Source organism: Salminus brasiliensis, chromosome 5 (assembly GCF_030463535.1).
Source record: "Salminus brasiliensis chromosome 5, fSalBra1.hap2, whole genome shotgun sequence".
Classification (NCBI taxonomy): Eukaryota; Metazoa; Chordata; class Actinopteri; order Characiformes; family Bryconidae; genus Salminus; species Salminus brasiliensis.
Window position 1 is genome coordinate 13558486 of NC_132882.1, and position 18331 is coordinate 13576816.

Here is an 18331-nt window from a genome sequence, read left to right on the forward strand (position 1 = left end):
ATATTAGCTACATTGAGAAGATTTAAGATCATTTTAGCAGTATAAATATTGCCAGCATTAGTCTGCATAGTGCAACTGTTCATACACAAGATATTATGTGTTCATACACCACCAAAATGTGTCACCTTACCCATTACACCAATTCTGGTTATAGCACAGAGAAGGTGGTAGATAGTAATACCAAGAGTGGTCACTAGTCTAATTTATTAAAAGAAAAATCAAATGAACACAATCGATCAGTCAATACATTTCTGGTATCTGATGTTTGCTTTTGTTAAGAATGGATGATGCTAGGCTAACATTACTAACAAAAAAAATCACATTTCTATAAATACATGTCCAGAGGACTATGTGGTTTAGAACGCAATATGACTATAATAATAAATAAGTCTATAAAAACAAAAATTAAGCTTTCTGCATAGCTTAACAATGGAGGAAGCAGAACCACTTTGACCTGATTGGTATGTGGTATTATTCCCTACATGTAGTTCCAGATTAAATATTTTAATGAGGTATACCCAGGTTCTTCTTTTACTAAATTATTATAAGTTTAAATGAAAAGAAGACAGTCTGGGTGCAGTGTTTGTGAGCAATCTTAGGCTAGCATGTCCCATTCCAAAGTAAAGAAGTGCACACAAGAGATGAAACATGTCTTGGCTGATTGGCTGCATCTGGAGTAAATAATGAATTATGTTAATTTGATTTTTTGCTGAATTATTCCTTTAAGGGGTAAATAATTACTACAAGTGCAGTTTTAACATTATGTTAATCTGTAATTGAAGCAGATGTGGTGGTATGGCATAAATGTAACATAATAATACCTGAAGGCATTTTTGTGATGCAAGATATTAGGATACTTCATTCTTCAGGAGTTTGATAAACTGTAACGAACACAACACACCAGTAATGTCACATTGAAAAAAGAAATACTCAAAACTAAGACAAAAAATTATTTTTATTTAACTTTTCATACACTGCGCTGCACTGAATTCAATTAACCAGGAATATTTATGTTTTCTTTTTAAAGTGTTCTTTACGTATTAAAAAAAAGTATACTGCAAGGTGATCTGTCATTATAACAGTAAAATATTATTCTGTTCAGCCCTAGGGATCGGATTACACAGTTTGTGTCTGACAGACACACCTGAATACCCTTGAAAAAGTATTTGCTCCACATCAAGCCGCTATAGAAAAGTGGATAATTTTCGTAGCTGCCACTGTGGTCTGGGTGCCATAAGTATGAATCCAAAACAGTGCTACTTTGCCCTCAGTGGCTGGAGTCAGAAAGAGCACAATTCACTGTGCTCTCTCCCCTCAGTACTCTGGAAGCAATGCTGGTTTGCACAGGCGTCTGTTAGCTGGTGTGACGGAGCTGGGGACCCGAAAATAAGCAGTGGTTGACTTCGCACATCAGAAGAGACATGTGTAAAGTCCTTACCCTCGTAGTGTTAGGGGAAGTTAAGAATAGGTGAGGTAATTGGCAGAACAAAATTAGGAGAAAAAGGAAAAAATAATAGTCTGAAGCAAATTGGGCTTTTAGATGAGGTCATGCTGGAGAACAGTTTGGTTCTCTGAATAAATATACAATCAACTTGAATAGATGCATATGAAGACATGTTGAGTGCACTCAAGGATGCAATAAGAGTAGAGGAGAAATAGAGAACATAGAGACACAGAGAAAGAGCTGCATTATGCATTCTGTATTCAGAAATACTTTAAAATCCCATTAGCATGAGAGTGAACACACTGACGCATCAGGAGTAAGATTTTGTATTGAACATGAGGTAAATCTCAAAGCTCTGCTTTGCTTTCTTGTTCTTGCCTATTATAAAATGTATGGCTTAAAAGTAAGAAAATGATGAACGTCTTTGGTAAAATAAACTGTCAAATATTCAGTCACCTTTATGATTGTCATTTATGATGTGCTTTGGTTTTACAAAAACGTACTATTTCTACAACAAAATACTGTCTGATTGTTACGAAAAGGCACTTTAGGAGGAACCCTGTGCCCCCCAAACATGAAACAGATAAAGATGAAGATTGTCTGTTCCTTATCAACCCCCATATTAAGCTGTGTGTTTGCCATTTCTGTTTCTGTCACTGTTTTTACATGACTCAGCATTTAGAAGCATCTTCTGGGCCAATAATACATCAGTCATCAGTTCCAGTTAGGACAGCCTACAGGTTTCAGTAGTCTCTCACAAGACAACACTGCTGAACACTTCACCTCCAAGGCCTCACCTGGGCTTAGAGAACATCTATCTTTCTCTGGTCTGCATTTCCATGGTAATGCAGTCAACAGCTCCGTGAGCGGACTAAACACAGGTCAGCGCAGCGTGGAGGTCTGCTCAGTCTGCTGGCCATGGCAGTGGAAAGCTCGTGTGTTTCTAGCTTGCTTCCATGAGTCACTGTCTGCTCATGCAGGCGTGCTGTGTATGTGAGAGAAGCTATGTAGCGTATCACCATCTCTCTGTCTCCTTCTGCCTTTCCATCTCTCTTTCCGTCTGTCTGTCTGTCTGTCTCTCACTGGTTTAGGTTCTGCGGTGGTGCATAAGACCTGCTGCAATACCGCTGTCTTTCTTTATAAGCTCCGTCCTCAGGTCAGTTGGCAGAGCCCGGGTCGGCGAAGGGCATGGTATGCAGCACCTCATCTAGCAGCTGCAGGGCCCGATGGAGATGCACCTCCACCCAGCAAGGTGTCTGTTTGATGCTCTGGCGTGGGTAGTCCGGCCCCCAGCCCTTCACGAAACTCAGACGCAGTATACAAAGACGCCGCAGGTCATCCACACCTATACCTGCAGCCGCAGAGAAACCTTAGGAGAAACACAGAGTCAAATGAATGAGAGTTAATTACCACTATGAGAGCAAATAACAAAAATGGTTATTTATATAACACCGCCATCACACAAAAACCTTGCATGCATAAACATGCAACTTAAAGTAAAAGAAATACTGAAATCAGGAAAAAAATTAAATACCACAAAAATAGAACGCAATTCTAAAATTGCCAGGCATTTTAAAGTATAATAAGAATGAATTATTATTATTATCATTAAAAATGGTAATCTTAAACAAGTGCAATGGTGTAAGTTGTTTGGGTTAAAAGAAAATGGCTATGAGTGGAGCCATATTAAACATATAGGTTTTAAAAATAACTAAATTCAGCAAACATAGATAGAAATGGTTAAAAAGTTATTCACCGACAGCAGGGGCAATGCCCCCCACGCTGCCTGGCCCTGGAATGTTCCCTGCCACAGCTGCAGCCTGCGCAGCTGCAGCCGCTTGCGCAGTCGCTGCCTGCTGCTGCATCTGCCTATGGCACTGACGGAGGTCAAACACCTAGAGAGAGAGAGTGGGAGAGAGGGAGAGGTTAGGAGGATATGACAGAGAGAAGGCTGTTAAATATGTAACATTGTAACGCAAGTCAAAGAGCTTTTGACATAAAAACACCAATGATAGATGGTTAGTTCTAGAGTCGGGGTACACTTACCGTCTACCAGATAAATCTTTTGTTATTCTTTCATTATACTAACTACATTAAATATTACATTATTTACAATATTATTTCCAGTGTCATTTTATTTAAATTATGTACACAAATATTAACTAAATGCCTTGTCATTCATAACCCCAACTTAAATTAAAATAAAGAATTTCATTTGTTATACAGTATACAGTTATACAGTGCACAGAATATTTAATTTCTATATAATTTTATTTATTAAAAAACTATATTTTTATGAATTATTATGATCAAGTGCCGTAAACTGCCTTAAAATCTGTTCCGTTATAGTTCTAATAAAATACATGTATCCCTGCACCCAGTTATGTCACTTCCTTTGGCAGGAAACATGTGGAAGTCTCATTATTTTGTACCAAATATTGAGGATACACCAATAGTATTTTAATTATCTGTCAAATCTGTTTTTGCTATATGGAATGACTCTTGTGAAACTCTGTTTTTAGACATGCCATGTGGAATCTAGTTTGAGGTTAGCGTATGGATTCAAGGCACAAAATGGTGGAAAATGTCAACTTTGTTCCAGTTTAACAAAAACAGAGTTAACAATAAGCCATAAAATTCTGTTTATACTTGAAAATGTACCTGCAGTTCTGGAATAGATCAGGTAATTACACAGTTTTGGTAGAATCCAGGTCTGATGATGGTATCTCACCTTTATGTAAGCACCTGGATAGATCTTGTGCACAGCATCTCCTGGTGCTCTCCCTGCCTCCCTGTCCAGATAGTAGCTCTGCACGAACACAGCATGGTCACTCAGACAGCGCATCCACACGTCACCCTCACCGCGACACTCCAGCTGCACGCCCTTACCGATGTGAAGCCTGTAAGAAAGCCAGAAGAGGTCAGTCATTAAGGGTAACACAAAATTACATATATTCCAACACTTACTATAAACCTAACCTTCATCTCAACTTCAAATCTAAAATCTTAAACCTGATCTTAACCCAATCCCTGGCCCAACTCTGATGTTTTACCAGATTTCACCAATTTGAGTATCTGGAAGCTAAAGGATCATCAATAGCTCTGGAAGCTAAAGCATCATCAATAGCGTGAGCTACGCCACCACCCTAACAGCAGCAAAACCACTAGACGCAGACACATTATTTGCTGACACAGTGAAGCAGTCAACACACACTCTCACCGTGCTCTCTCGCTAGCGTCTGTGCGATGCACATTGCTGAGCTGCCCCAAACAGAAGCGATCTCCTCCAGATGGATCCACGTACCCGTCCACAGTTACCATGGGACAGTTAGCCAGCACCTTAAACATCTCCCCAACCTGGATGTCCATCTCAAAGTACGAGATTGAGCACCAGAACTCAGGACCTAGAAAAACAAGTGAAAAAAACAAACTTGCCTATCTGTGTGTTTTTCCAGTGGCGGCTGTTGGTCAAGTGTGGGTTTTAAGCAAGTCAGGGACAAAATATGCAGTCAAATATTAAGCAGATCTGTATGTGGTTTGGTTAGAAAGTAAATATGTTTGGATCCTTTTCCATTTTATTTGCTTTAGTGGCGGAACCTCTGGTATGTACAGTGGAACGTACCTGGATGGTTGGAGACTGGCTGTGGGTATGAGGCTGGAGTGTGATGTTGAGACCCTAGTGAGAGATATTATACAGCAGATTAGATGATGTTTGATTAAAGGAAAAGATCTTACATTTAATATACTGTATCTGCTGCATCAGTGGCATACAGTCAGTTACCACGTTCATTCTGACACATTTCTAGAACAGTAAAATGCAAAACAGACAAATAAACCACTGTTGTCCATGTACTGCACACACTGGTTTTAATTAATCCTTGCATTCATTAAGACAACATACTGCACACTGTACTGGAAACACTGTACATGTTTAACTAACTACATAATGACATAGTGTTTCATATTTACACTATATTGACAAAATTATTGGGACACACAATTATTCATTGTTTTTTTTTCAAGGGTATAAAAACGTTTTTCTGCTTTTGTTGGACTAATTGTCTCTTCTGACCTTCTACTTGTGTTTAGTGCAATGTATGTGAGGTCAGGATGATGATGGCAGTGTGCACAAGTGCAGCAGCTCTTCCCTCTCCTTTAAATGTTGGTGTGAGTGAATTCTGTATTTCTGTAACGACATGCCACCTCTTCCCCAACTCCTGAACTCATCCCAAAAGTATTGGATGGAGCACCATCATTCCAGAGAACACAGTTGCACTGCTCCACAGCTCAATGCTGGGCGGCTTTATATCCCTCTAGCACATGCCTGTTCCAGAAAGTTCTATTCTTAAAATCAAATGTATATATATCTAATCAGTACGCTTAATCACAACAAGGTATTCATTTCTTCAATAGTACTGATTCTAGAGGGAACAGATTAAACAATCAACTGACATACAGAAATGACCAGTGTGGTGGGGAGGAGCCTGCTGTTGATTCCGTCCATTCTGTTGGGTTCCCACAGGTGTGTAGGAGGCAGTGCTCGTGCCTGTCCAAGTCGTAGCTGAGGTTTAAAAGGACATGTTAGAATGTCAAACAGGTCTTCTCTAGAACATGTGTGATTTATTTACAGTTAGCCATTAGTATGTATAACACATGAAGTACATTAAAAGCACCACATTTAAACTGTATCTTGTGGTGAGATCTCACTGTGAGGTTTATGACCTGGCATATAATCAAACTCTCAGAGACTGTTCAAACGCTACACCCTGTCAGCATTACTCACTGTGGTAGGAGGTCTGTGTCTGAGTATGTTTGGGGGTGCTGTAGTCACTCTGGCTGACGGCGGGTTGCTGGGTGGTAGCCTGCGTGTGTGTGCTTGTGTGTGTTGGTGGGTGCGTGGCAGTGGGGGTTGTTGGGGGAGAGCTGGAGGCCAAAGCCCTGCTGGGAGGAGAAGCTATCTGCAGTAGACCTTCACTACGGCTCCCCTGCAGGGACATCCTGGAACTGCTCGCTGCACACACAGAGAGAGAGAGAGAGACTAGTATTAGAATAAGCAGTTGAACAAAGAGGGGTTATTAAATTAAATGTTTATTTTGTTTGATAAATATAGATCTAAATGTTAAGCAATTACTTATATATATATATATACACACACCACATTTTGTAATAATAATAATAATAATAATAATAATAGTAAAATTAAAACAATACTACTAGCCCTTAAATAATAATAACAATAACAACAAAATAAATAAATACAATAATTGAAAGAATTATTATTATTATTGGACTGTTTTCTGGGGCAGATTGAGTGACAACATACATCTTTAAGAGACAAAAAAAAATTTGGTTACAAATAAGTTTTATTTTCTGAAATCAACACAGGGTCTGAACTATACTTACAGGGTGAACACCACACATGCAGCACACCTAACATTTGGTTAAATGTCCCTTGGCCACCAACAAGCTCCTAACAGAATTGTGATTGGATATCCAAGCTTCCTAGACTTTCCCATTATACTGTGTGTTTATCAATCCAATGAGTGTTGTCAACCAAACCCTTTTTATGTGGACACAGAGAAGCTACCAGCTGTAGTCAATCATGATCACTGTATTTACATTCACATTTCTGGCATTTGGCAGATCCGGCGCAACTTACCAAGCTGATTAGTCAGATCACTAACAGGAAGTAAAGAGGCCCTAGTTTGGCATGTTAAAAGACTTTGGAACTTTCAGCACCACTAAATTAGTAATCTAAGTGTGTATGTGTATATTTTACTCTGTGTTGATTCCAGAACCCTTCCCCCAAAGTACTTTTTCTATTTTTTATTTTTTTTTACTTTTTCTCTTTTGACCACAGCTGTATGGAATCACTGTAATACCTTATTCCAGTACTCATGGCTGTAATAACCTGATGTCAAACTAAGCTAGACAGTGAGATCAGTGGAGTGGGCTGTAAACGCTAATCTAGTCTAGGCACCAGACTGTCTAATCTTGAAATCTGATACCTTGAGCAGATCTGTTTTTTTTCCATGTTCATCTTATTGGATTTGTGTATTTGAGATAAGGCTGTGGTTTGGATGTTTAGTGAAATGTGAATGAGTTAATTGAAACTGAAACGACTTAAAATGCTTCTTTTACACTTAAAGGATTCAACAATGTAAAACATGATCGACAAATCAATGAATCAGTGCACTTAATTACAACAAGGTACTTATTTCTGCACCAATAGTGAATGCATATTTAATCACAGTGTTTAAATGTTAGAGTGAGAAAAATAGAAATAAGCCATCTAATAAGCCTTACAATACTTTTGAGAATGTATGTCCACATATTTGACACCTAGCTTTTAAAATTTGTTTAATACTAAATGCTTTGTTTTTTGGGATTTGTACATCTGGTGAAAACCTTGTTTGTGGGCTGAAACACTGTGCATTTAACAAAATAAAATGTAATATTTAAAACATTGGAATTTTTAATTTTGTGAGAAACAGTTTTTGTAATACATTTTTTTAAACTAATTTTCATAGATTTAACGATCCAGTGTTGTCTTGGTTTAAAGGCAGTGAGTGTTATTAATGAGACTCACCAGGTGGGGAGAGGGGCAGACTGGGGTAGAGGGTTACTGATGGAGGGGGGTGATGATGGGCTTCAGGGGCAAGCTGGAGTGGGGGCAGCTGTTGGCTGTAGTGGTCTGTTGCATGGTGGTCCTGCTGGGAGGGCATTCTGGAAGGACCCTCCATCTGGATACAGTCATGGATATACTCTTCCTTTATCGGCCTGCCTGATGAGGGCAGGGAGAGCGCAGATAGTACAAAACCAGCATGTCAATCTTTAGTTCAGCTTGAACTAGGGTCAAGCAGATTTTATTTCAAGCTGTTAATGCACTGATCTCAGTATACTTTTGGCTTTTCAGCTGGGTTTTATTTAAAACAAAAATGTACTTGCTCTATATCTATAAATACACATGCATTCTGCTACAACAAGTTCTACTAAGCCTACCCCCGACACGCTCTAGAGATGTTTTCATAAAACAGAAAACTGACAGGGACAACACAAGTGATCACCAGACATTGACTCTCTCACCTGTGGTCTGCAAACTCAGTCCAACTGCATGGAGAAAGAGCAGAGACAGAAACACCAAAACTGAGATGTTGAAGGTATTTAAGCAATACTAATAATAAGGCATGCCGCATATACAGTCATTGAGATAAATGAGGACACCCCTGGAAAACCTTTGGGGCACCTTTGTCTTTTTTTAACATATGGACATCTGAACTTTATTTAAAGTAACAGAAAGAATGTCTATAAAAGTATTTGTGAAATGAAATTAATATAAATTTACATTTTCTTGAGGTAAAAGTTAGGACAACACCACATTTACTACTACTTAAAAAAGCTTCAAATTAGAATTAGGTGCGGCACATCATCTGCAGATGATCAGAACATGGTAAGAGAGGATTTTGGAGGTCATTATGGCCAGATCCAGCTCTCTGATGGCCTGAAGAGCTCTCAGAAAGAAGGTGATCGATGCATATAAAAAGATCTCAGAACAATTAAAATTCTCTGTAGACTATATTGTGGTTTTGAGAACCCTCTGAAATTGTGTTCTAATCTAAGAACTATCTTCTGTGGCAAGGCTGTGGTATTCTGTAAACCTTTAGTCAGCCGAGAGTCAGCTCACATTTGTATAAAACCTGTTTTAAACAAATAACAACATCATTTATTTAATAGTAGCCAAGATTCCACAAATTCCATGTGAGCCTTGTTAAGAGTTTCCAGTCTGCTATACTACTTTTAGTCTAACACTTTTTCCTGCCTCCATTTCTTTAATGAGGGCCGCACACATACCAATGCCAGGAGACACCACCCGTTCGTAGTGGTAGGGGTTGACACACACGTTGTCGTACTTAAGATCGAAGGCGTACTGGCAGAACTTGACATGTTTGAGCTCGTTTTTGTGGAGGTCTGGCCAGCGCCACAGCCGAGCGTATATGACATGAGGAAAACCTTTCCGTCCCGCCACCTGGAGAAGGAGAAGAACCGACAGGGCACCATCAGTCTCTCTGGGTGATGATGAAGGGGCATGAGGAGCAGAGGGACAGGAGCAAGACTGACAAGAAGGTCACACTCACAAAAAGAAGGATGAAGAGAATATAGAAAGAGTGAAGAGACAGCTTTGAGGCAATGCTGGGAGCAATAAAGATGAGCAAGGCGAGGAATGTGCTGTTATAGTACTTTCCCCATCACATTCTAAACATGGTGGACTCTTTCAAAGATAAAAAGATAGATGAGAAAGAAAGAAAATGTAGAAGACTGTAAACTAACAGAGCCTGAGGCCTACGTGTTGAAGTGGTGAAGCTTTGAAGCTTCTACTGAGCTCACCCAGCTCCCAGCCCAAACACTGTACGTATGATTCAGACTGATTCAACCATTCCAACAGCATAACATCACACCAAGAAAGAGACAGAATACTGGAGTGTCAAGGACAAGCTGAGAACGAGAGAGGAGTGTGGGAGGAGTGTGTGCTTCTTAAACATAAGAGAAAAGTTGATAAAGGCTTGGAATGCTTTAACCAATGTCTCTCCTAACCAGAAATAAAGTGTAGAAGATTTTTACCAGTATCTGCCACAATCTGTGAAAGTAAGCTATACTCTGCATCTAACACTAAGGTCTGTTCCAATCAGTAGGCTAAATACTAAATACTACAATACCCTTAAAATGATGGTTCTTCAAAGCTTATTTAGGAAAGGCAAGGGTTATATATATATAGAACCATCACAACCCAAAGAACCATTGGACTGTTGTCAATTGCTGTTGACTGCTCCTGACTGTTCTGAAATTGTGCTACTTGTGGCACTTTTATGATACTATTTAATGTACATTAACTACCCAATGGTATCTCAATAAAGACATTCAGTCAGGCATTTACTCCAATTCCCCATTATGTTCCTCTAACACACAGACAAAAGGCTGGACAGACACTTCCAATCTCAGGCATACACACACACACACACACACACAACCAAAACATTTCATAATCAGCAGACCTCCACAGCAAAGTGGTTCATTTTGTGGCGTACAGCCACACACCATTGGAAATGAGAGTTTAGAACTGAGACAAACACATCTCGAGCAAACACTGAAACACTAAGTCTGAAAGTGCAGAAATACAGTTAACACACACTTAAAGCATGTGTAGATTGTGTATGCATACTTCAAATACTGACACTCTCAGACAGACACACACACACATACGCACGCACACACACAGACTCAGAGACAGACAGGCTTTAACTTAACCCTGCCCCTTTCCTGTGTCTCAGACAAAACAACCCTCTCTCACCCTCACCCCTCCTTCTCCCTCTCTCTAGCTCTCCTTCTCCCTCTCTCTAGCTCTCTCTCTCTCTCTCTCTCTCTCATTCCCTCGCACTGTCTGCAACTGGGGGGAGGGGAGAGGAACTTTCGGTCTCTCTTCTGCATTGCCTTCTTCTTTCTATACTTATCAGCCAAAGAGTACAGAACTGACACATTCACATCAAGATCACAACTTGCCAAAAACTCAAAACACTAAAACTATAAGCCACTAAGTTTAGTTGCTGGTTGGGCCAGTGCTACTAAAGGTCAAACGTAGGCCAGTTATCCACAATAAAAGTGCTTCAAAGGTTCCACGTTTGGTTCCACAAAGAACCATGTTTGTTAAAGTGTGAGTGTGAAGAACCTTTTAAAGGTCTTAAGAACCTTCACTTGATGTAAAGTTGTTGTTTTTTTTTTTTTTTACTAATTTAAAGGTTCTTCACACCCTATTACACACACACATATCTCTATTACACATGGTTCTTAATAGAACCTAAAGTGCTTATTCTATGGCATTGCTCAAAAAACTCTGCTGTGTCCACCACTGCATCTCCTACATGCCAAAATTCAGATTACTATATACAGCACTATTATAGGGAACAGAATACAACAAGGTAGTGAATGATTTCAGACACCTCCTTATTTGAGATCTTAAATCTTAGAAGCTGTAAGAAATATAGAAGCTGTACACAAATCTTCAAACCAAACAACGCAATGAATCATTGCGGCTAGTGTACATCATTTGTAAACTGTTCGTTGTACTGCCCTGTGGGATTGTTGCAGTGCACTGAAAACTCTGCATTATGCTTTCAGACACCACTACAAAATGGCGAAACCCCAAAGTGGTGCACTGTATAGTAAATTGTGGAAACGTAGTATTTACAGATACTATCCAATACCACGTTTAAGCCCTTCATTTAAGTAAATAAGGTGAGCTGCTGGTGGAGCTGAACAAATCCATAGTGTCTGGAGTTCACAAAGAAGTCAGCAACCAAACTGGTGTTGTTCTTATATAGTTACATATTAACTTGTTTTTAATAATAATTATCACTTTTATAGCCATATTTACTGCATTATCTGTGCAAAGACTGAGATAAACCTTTGCAAAGTGCTCTATATACAAATAGTCTAAGCTTGTGCACAACAGGTGTAGCTGTCCCCTAAAGAGTTACACCATGATCAGTGACAATGTCACAATTCCTCTGTATGGAGGAAGAGAGGCAGAGTGGCAAATCTGTCACACAGCAGTGAATTACAACACTGGACTTCAGTGGTTTCACAATGTTCGACTGCCAGCATTGGACTGGATCAAAGAGGGATGTGCTATTGTGTGGACTGCATAGTGGTGTTGCGGAGGGTTGTGTGCAAACTATAAACAGTGTTTAACAATGTGCAGCAAGTTCTTGTGAAAACACATTGTCGCTGTGGTAACAAAACCATGTAACTTTGAAATGGTCAGTTTATAAAAAAGGGGAAATGTTCTTAACTTAGAAAATGAGGAGCTTTCACTATGTTCTATTGATCCAACAGTCACAGACTGTTCACACTATGTCCATGCCAACAGGAATTTTAAAATGCTGCAAAATTAAAAAAAGACTACAGGGTTTTCATACGACAGCAACAATATATATTAACCCCTTTTATGAGCCATTAGTTGATCCATAAAGTTTCACTTCATCGTTATTAGAGCTCAGACCTGCAGCCGGCCATCCAGCGTCCTCTGGATGGTCACACACTTGCTGGGGTGGACTCCATTGGTAGTGATGGCTGTTATGAGAGAGTCCAACTCATCTTTCTTCTCTTTCAGCTTCTTCACCAGGCTCTCAATAGCACGCTTGGCAAAGCCCTCGTTCTCCCCTCCCTGCCGGTGGCACATCAGGCTGTGAACGATGCTTAAACAAGCATCACTGCTACTAGGGGAGCTGACAGACATCCTTGGTCCCTATAAGAAGGAAGAGGGGCAGGTGAGGAACAAATCAATGGTTCTAAAATGTACAAGGCAGGCACTTCATTGACTAATAGTAGTTTGCAGTTACGTTAGTGCCTCTATGATTACACTATGGTTGATATGCTGATATTACTGCTCAGCTAGAAAAAGACATTAATAATATAAGTATAACGTATACATGCATACTTTTGAAATCTTGTCTCATCTTCTGCAATGGTTTGATATTTTTCCGTAGTCCAATAATTTACCATTCATCCATCTATCTATTTATTTAAATAGAAAGGAGGGAGCTGCAGAATATGCAAAGCAGAGCCACATCCGATAAAAAGATAACTGGATATCATAGCCTATTATATCTGTCACTCTATAACTATAGCAGGGCTTATATTATCAGGAGATGATGAAGACAAAATGTAGTAGCCTCTAATTCAACGAGTGAAGTTTGCTTGGCTCTTAACAGAAATATAAAACCACAAGAAACTGAGACACAGTCTGAGAAACTCAGTCTTACTACTTAAAAAATTAACACTAGGTTTATAGGATCATAGATTAACACACTGGGTCTTTACATATATTCATGCAGTCTAATTACCAGACAAAAGGTCAACTACTTCAGCCATGTCCATGATCACATATACACACATACAGTAAGTAGGCTGCTTCTGTTCAGAGTCATTCATTTTACGTAGAAACTTAACTTAATCAGACGGTCCCTCATGATCGTCCTACATGAACAGTTAGAGAACAAAATGAAGTGAAGGTAAAAAGTGCACTTACAGGTTTCCTCTGTCACATGTGTAAACGCTGACTTCTTCTCCTCCGGACTGAGTTGAACTTGTGTCTGCCTGTCTGTCTGTCTCTGTCTGTTTATCTGTCTCACTCTCTCATTCGCACATCCTGCTGCTCCCAGACGTTCCGTAACACACACACACACACACACGGAGAGAGAGAGAGAGAGAGAGAGAGAGAGAGAGAGAGAGAGAGAGAGAGAGAGATGCAAGGGGAGGGGTTTCTGAGGCTCCAGCCAATCACCATCGTCCGCTCCTCCAGACAGACACAAACTCGCAGCCAACGATGACGCGACTAAACGCCTGCTGGTCTGGAGTCAGGGAGGTTGATCTGTCATTAGGACTGAAAGCATGATCGCTCAGTTGTTTGGTATCTCACCCACTACCTGAGTGGATTTTGGAGGCAGTGAATCAACATAAATAACATAAAATACGATGGAACCAGGTCTAATCAACCATAACATTAAAACCACCTGCCTAATATTCTGTATGCCCTCCCCTGGTGCAGCCAAAACAACCGTGCCCAGTGAAGGCATGGACTCTAGCTACAAGATCGCTGTCGCTAAATTGGGAGGTGGGGTCCTCTATGGATCACATCAACGAGTACTGGGCGCTTACGCTCTTTGCCGCTGAATGCAACCACATCTTCACAGCATTGCTAGCTAGCTATAAAATATAGCTATCTATCTAGCTAGATTGCTAGTAGAGAGCTTTTCATGGACATTAGAGACGGTTTCTCCAACAAAAGCAGGATAAACTCCTTTTTAATATCCTTGATTTCGGGAAAAACATTGAATGAGCTGGTGTCCCGATACTTCTGTCCAGATGGTGTAGCTAGCTAGCTACAGCTAGCACTAGCTGCTAGCTACGGTAGCGCTAATAAAAACTGTAAACCTGTTGTTTTTTTTGTAAGGAGAGCTTTCGCCTTGTGCAAGGTGTAACCTACGAGGCAAAGGCGACAAAAAAATGTCGATCATGGTGACAGTAGGGTTATATTCCGATCAACATACGCGGCCTTGGGCCTTTTCAGGAACAGCGCGAGCTACCTGCGCTGGGCACGTTTTTAAAAACAAATACCTGCGGTCACGTGGGCATTTCACGCAACGGTTTCGAGCGTGGCTCAGCCAATCAGATTTCAGGACCCGACCTGCCGTTAACTGTCTTCAACGATCACTCCTCGGAGAGAGGGAAAGGACGCGAGGTGGCGGCGGCGAGTTAGCGTGAAACTGCAGTCTTCGGTTTAGTTGACCATCTAGTATTTGCTTAGAGTGACTCTGAGAAAGAGAAGACTGCTAAGTCTGTGCTTGTGGTTCGTTAAAGTTTCATTTAGTTGCTGGTGTGAGTGAAGAGTTTGGCGCCGACGCTGGTTTAGCTATAGCTAACTAGCTAACCGGCTAGCTAACCAGCTAGCTAGCTATATGTAAGGTGTTGAAGCCGATAGTGAGCACTTACTCTGTTTAGGAAACAGAAAAAAACGAAAGAAAAGTATTCCCTGACATCTTCCCCACGTGTTGAACGTTTAGTAAGTCAAGTATACCACTCGTTTGACAACTTAGATGATGTTTGTGAGCGTTTTAGCAAGCTAATTGAACATGTTTGCACTGTGTGATAGGGTACAGTAGCTAGGAGTCACCTAGTTATCTAGCTAGCACTAGTTTAAGGGGTTGTTTGGTTTTGTAATATTAGGCTCTGGCTGGCTGCAGTTAATTTACTGAAATAAAATAGAAAATATCAGCATTAGTGTGGATGTAAAATAACTAGCCAGCTAATGATGTCAGTTTAGATCAACTCTAGCTATCTAGCTAACTTGTGAGCAGTGTTTGTTGGCCTGTTCGTTAAACACTGCTTTTTGCTGTAGCAGTTTAACATTTCTTAATTATGCTGTTGTTTTTAAGCTATTGTTTTGCCCAATATAACGTTAAATAAATTCTGTATGAAAGCACAACTATGCAGGGCTAAATAACTAGCTAGCTACAAGCCTTGGTTCCCAGCTTGTATGAATACTTTCATGTTGTGTGCTTTGGTTGATGTGGTGCCTAATGATACTTCATATGGCTTATAAGTGATTTTTTGATACGTGCATGCAATTGCATGACCCCCTAAAATGTGCAGATGTCAATACTGTATAGTCATAGTGTGAGTACTTATTTGGATTGGATTATGGTCAAAGTCCAGGTTGGCTGAGCAAAGCTGCTGTTAAATGTGGTATCTTCATATAAGAGATCTCTGCCAATCAACTGCACACTTCTTATTGGTTGATTTTTGTCGCTGTTTTTATTGTAAACTGTTTAAGAACTCTTTCACTGATTTTGTAATTCATCCTGTGTATGTTCCAGTTGCTTCTGTCAATTACAGTATCAGGTGTTAAAGATGACTTCCCCATCCTCTGAGATCTACCTGAAAAGCACGTCTTCGATGACTCTTCATGACCGGTAGAGAAACACAAAATCTCGACATGACAGCAGATTGCTTTGTGACAATGAACTGCTGCTCCACCTTATCTTTCTCTATCTCTCTTGTTCTGATTCATAGCTTCACCTGCATAGTAAAGAAGCCAGAGCTGACAGACATCACAGCCAATATGCAGCAGCTGCAAGCAGCTTCACTGAAGAACCAGCGGCTGGCTCAGCGCATGGCCAACTGGCCTTCAGTGCTGGCTGCCCTGCATAACCTACCGGTGCATCTCACTTGTCCATCAAAAAATGCATTTGAAATTCAACCAATCAGGAATGATTTTTGCTCTAGGCAGGGTCTGTTCCTGATCAAAATGAAGTATTTCATTATTTTTATATTTTTACACACAAAAGGGGGGCATGTTCATCCTTGGGTCTTTTGTTTGGGATATCAAAATAAATAATGTTATGGGCTAAATACAATTGTTGGTTGCCAGCTTATCCCAGTTATTGCACATTGTGTGATTTGATTCATTTGATGCCCAATAACTATTCCTGTAGTATAATATGTGCTACTTTAATACTTCTGCATTTTATAAGAGGACCAACACCATTAAGTATGACCTATTAAATGCACAAATATCAATGCTAAATGCAGGATGAATGTTTAATCATAATTGTAGTGTTAAATGATGGAGCGTAATTTGACTCCAGGACTTACCACCATGTTTTCTCCACTGTACAGAGTCTGAAGTATCGTTTGGGAAGAGGGAACATTAAGGCAAGGCTGAGTAGGCCCCTGATGAGAGGAGGACTGCATGGGGTTGCCAGGCACTGGGGCAGGCCGAGAGGTAGAGGAGCGTCGTTTAGGGGAACATTATCAGTGAGATGTGAGTGGCTCTCAGATTTGCATGTTTTCTGTAGATCACACTCTTGATGGAATGTCTTCCATTCATACATTCTTATATTTGAGGAAGATTAATAGAAATACAATGTGTGGATGTGTTGGTCTGTTGTTGGTGTAGCCAATTGTGCTATAATGAACTGCTTTATTTAGTGATGCAATACTGCTAACACTTGTTACTTGTAAATATATTGCTGTGCAGTCTTAAATGATTACTTAAAAATATTTGACTAATCATTGGTGTATGTCCTTATTATGAAAACTTTTAATCTGCAGGTATGAGAGGGCTGCGAGGTGTAGTCTCTGGTTTAGTGACCCATCAGAGTCTGAGTCGTCAGCACCATGGAGCTCACATAAGTGGACCAGGGGTGATGCAGAACAGAGGAGTAAAAGGACCTCTGAGAGGCAATGGTTAGAGACTCCTTATCCACATAAATTTCAAGGCAAAACCTTCAAACCAGATTACTCAATTGATGTTGTATCACTGTATTATGATTGAATCATGCATTTTTGCATTACTCAAAAATGAGTTCTAGCTAAAGTTGTCATTCTGATGGTTGATGTGAAAAGTACATGCCCAAATATGTTTGATTTTATGTGTTGTTTTGACGTCAAATAATTGGTTGATTAGGTAATTGCATGAAGAAGCAGGAACGTATGTTGGGCTTGCAGAGAGTAATGGTGTCTAGCTTGTATATAGTTGGTATCATTGTACAGGTGCTGGCTGCCTGTGCCAGGAAGCCTGGTGTACACTTTATCTGGCTCCTATTTTGTAATCCATGTGTGTTTTTATTAACATGGCTTCTTTCTGTGTGTGAGTGTAAAGGTCTGGCCTCTCGAGGCCGCGGGGTGTTTGTAAGTCGCAGCAGGGGTGGAGGAAGATACAGGACAGAGAGTCGACCTGTCCCTACTCGAGAAGAGCTGGACGATCAACTGGATGACTACATGTCTATGACCAAGAGCCATCTGGATGCACAGCTAGATGCATACATGGCTGAAGTTGACTCAGAGGACCTGCTGTAATTTGTTCTGGCTATGGGTTGAAGGCTTCACACTTCTACCTTGGGGAAAAATATCTCCAGCATGCTTAAGCTGCTATGCTGTTTGACTGAGATACTGGACATATTATTTGTGACCAAATCTGAATCTCAAAGGTTTTTTCTTTTTTTTTTTTTTTTTTTAAATAATGAAAACCCTGACCCTGTCATGGAGAGGTGTTTTTCCGCCACATAGAGCAACACTACACTAGGGCTGTAGATTGTATTTTACAGATCCCCTGTTCTTGTAATATGTGCATAGCCATGTAAAGTTTGGAGTAGTAAGCTGTGTCTTGAAGCTGTATTGAAAGTAGTGCAGTCAACCCACAGTACTTTCAGTTCGATTCAATTATTTCTTGACTCACACCTGATCTAAGTGTGTGGAGATAGGGAATAGGTAAAACTCTAAAATGTTGTGAGTCACTTGGCGCTGGAATTGCAGGGATGGAGGGCTGGTAGA

The 18331-nt window shown here is 40.2% G+C and overlaps 2 protein-coding genes across 2 annotated transcripts; one reads left to right on the forward strand and one right to left on the reverse strand.

The window, feature by feature from the left end:
• Nucleotides 1–978: 978 nt before the first annotated feature.
• smad10b (SMAD family member 10b) lies at nt 979–13658 on the reverse strand. Its single transcript, XM_072679462.1, has 12 exons — nt 13527–13658; nt 12498–12743; nt 9296–9470; nt 8531–8554; nt 8034–8228; nt 6228–6455; nt 5901–6005; nt 5067–5120; nt 4665–4848; nt 4176–4344; nt 3201–3339; nt 979–2813 (listed from the first exon to the last, which is right to left on the reverse strand). Exons 2-12 carry the CDS (start codon nt 12732–12734, stop codon nt 2602–2604), a joined length of 1722 nt encoding a protein of 573 aa, XP_072535563.1. The 5' UTR covers nt 12735–12743; nt 13527–13658; the 3' UTR covers nt 979–2601.
• Nucleotides 13659–15904: 2246 nt separating this feature from the next.
• On the forward strand, nt 15905–17857 carry chtopb (chromatin target of PRMT1b). Its single transcript, XM_072678740.1, has 5 exons — nt 15905–15969; nt 16070–16214; nt 16676–16820; nt 17111–17245; nt 17661–17857. Exons 1-5 carry the CDS (start codon nt 15908–15910, stop codon nt 17855–17857), a joined length of 684 nt encoding a protein of 227 aa, XP_072534841.1. The 5' UTR covers nt 15905–15907.
• The last annotated feature ends 474 nt before the right edge of the window (nt 17858–18331 follow it).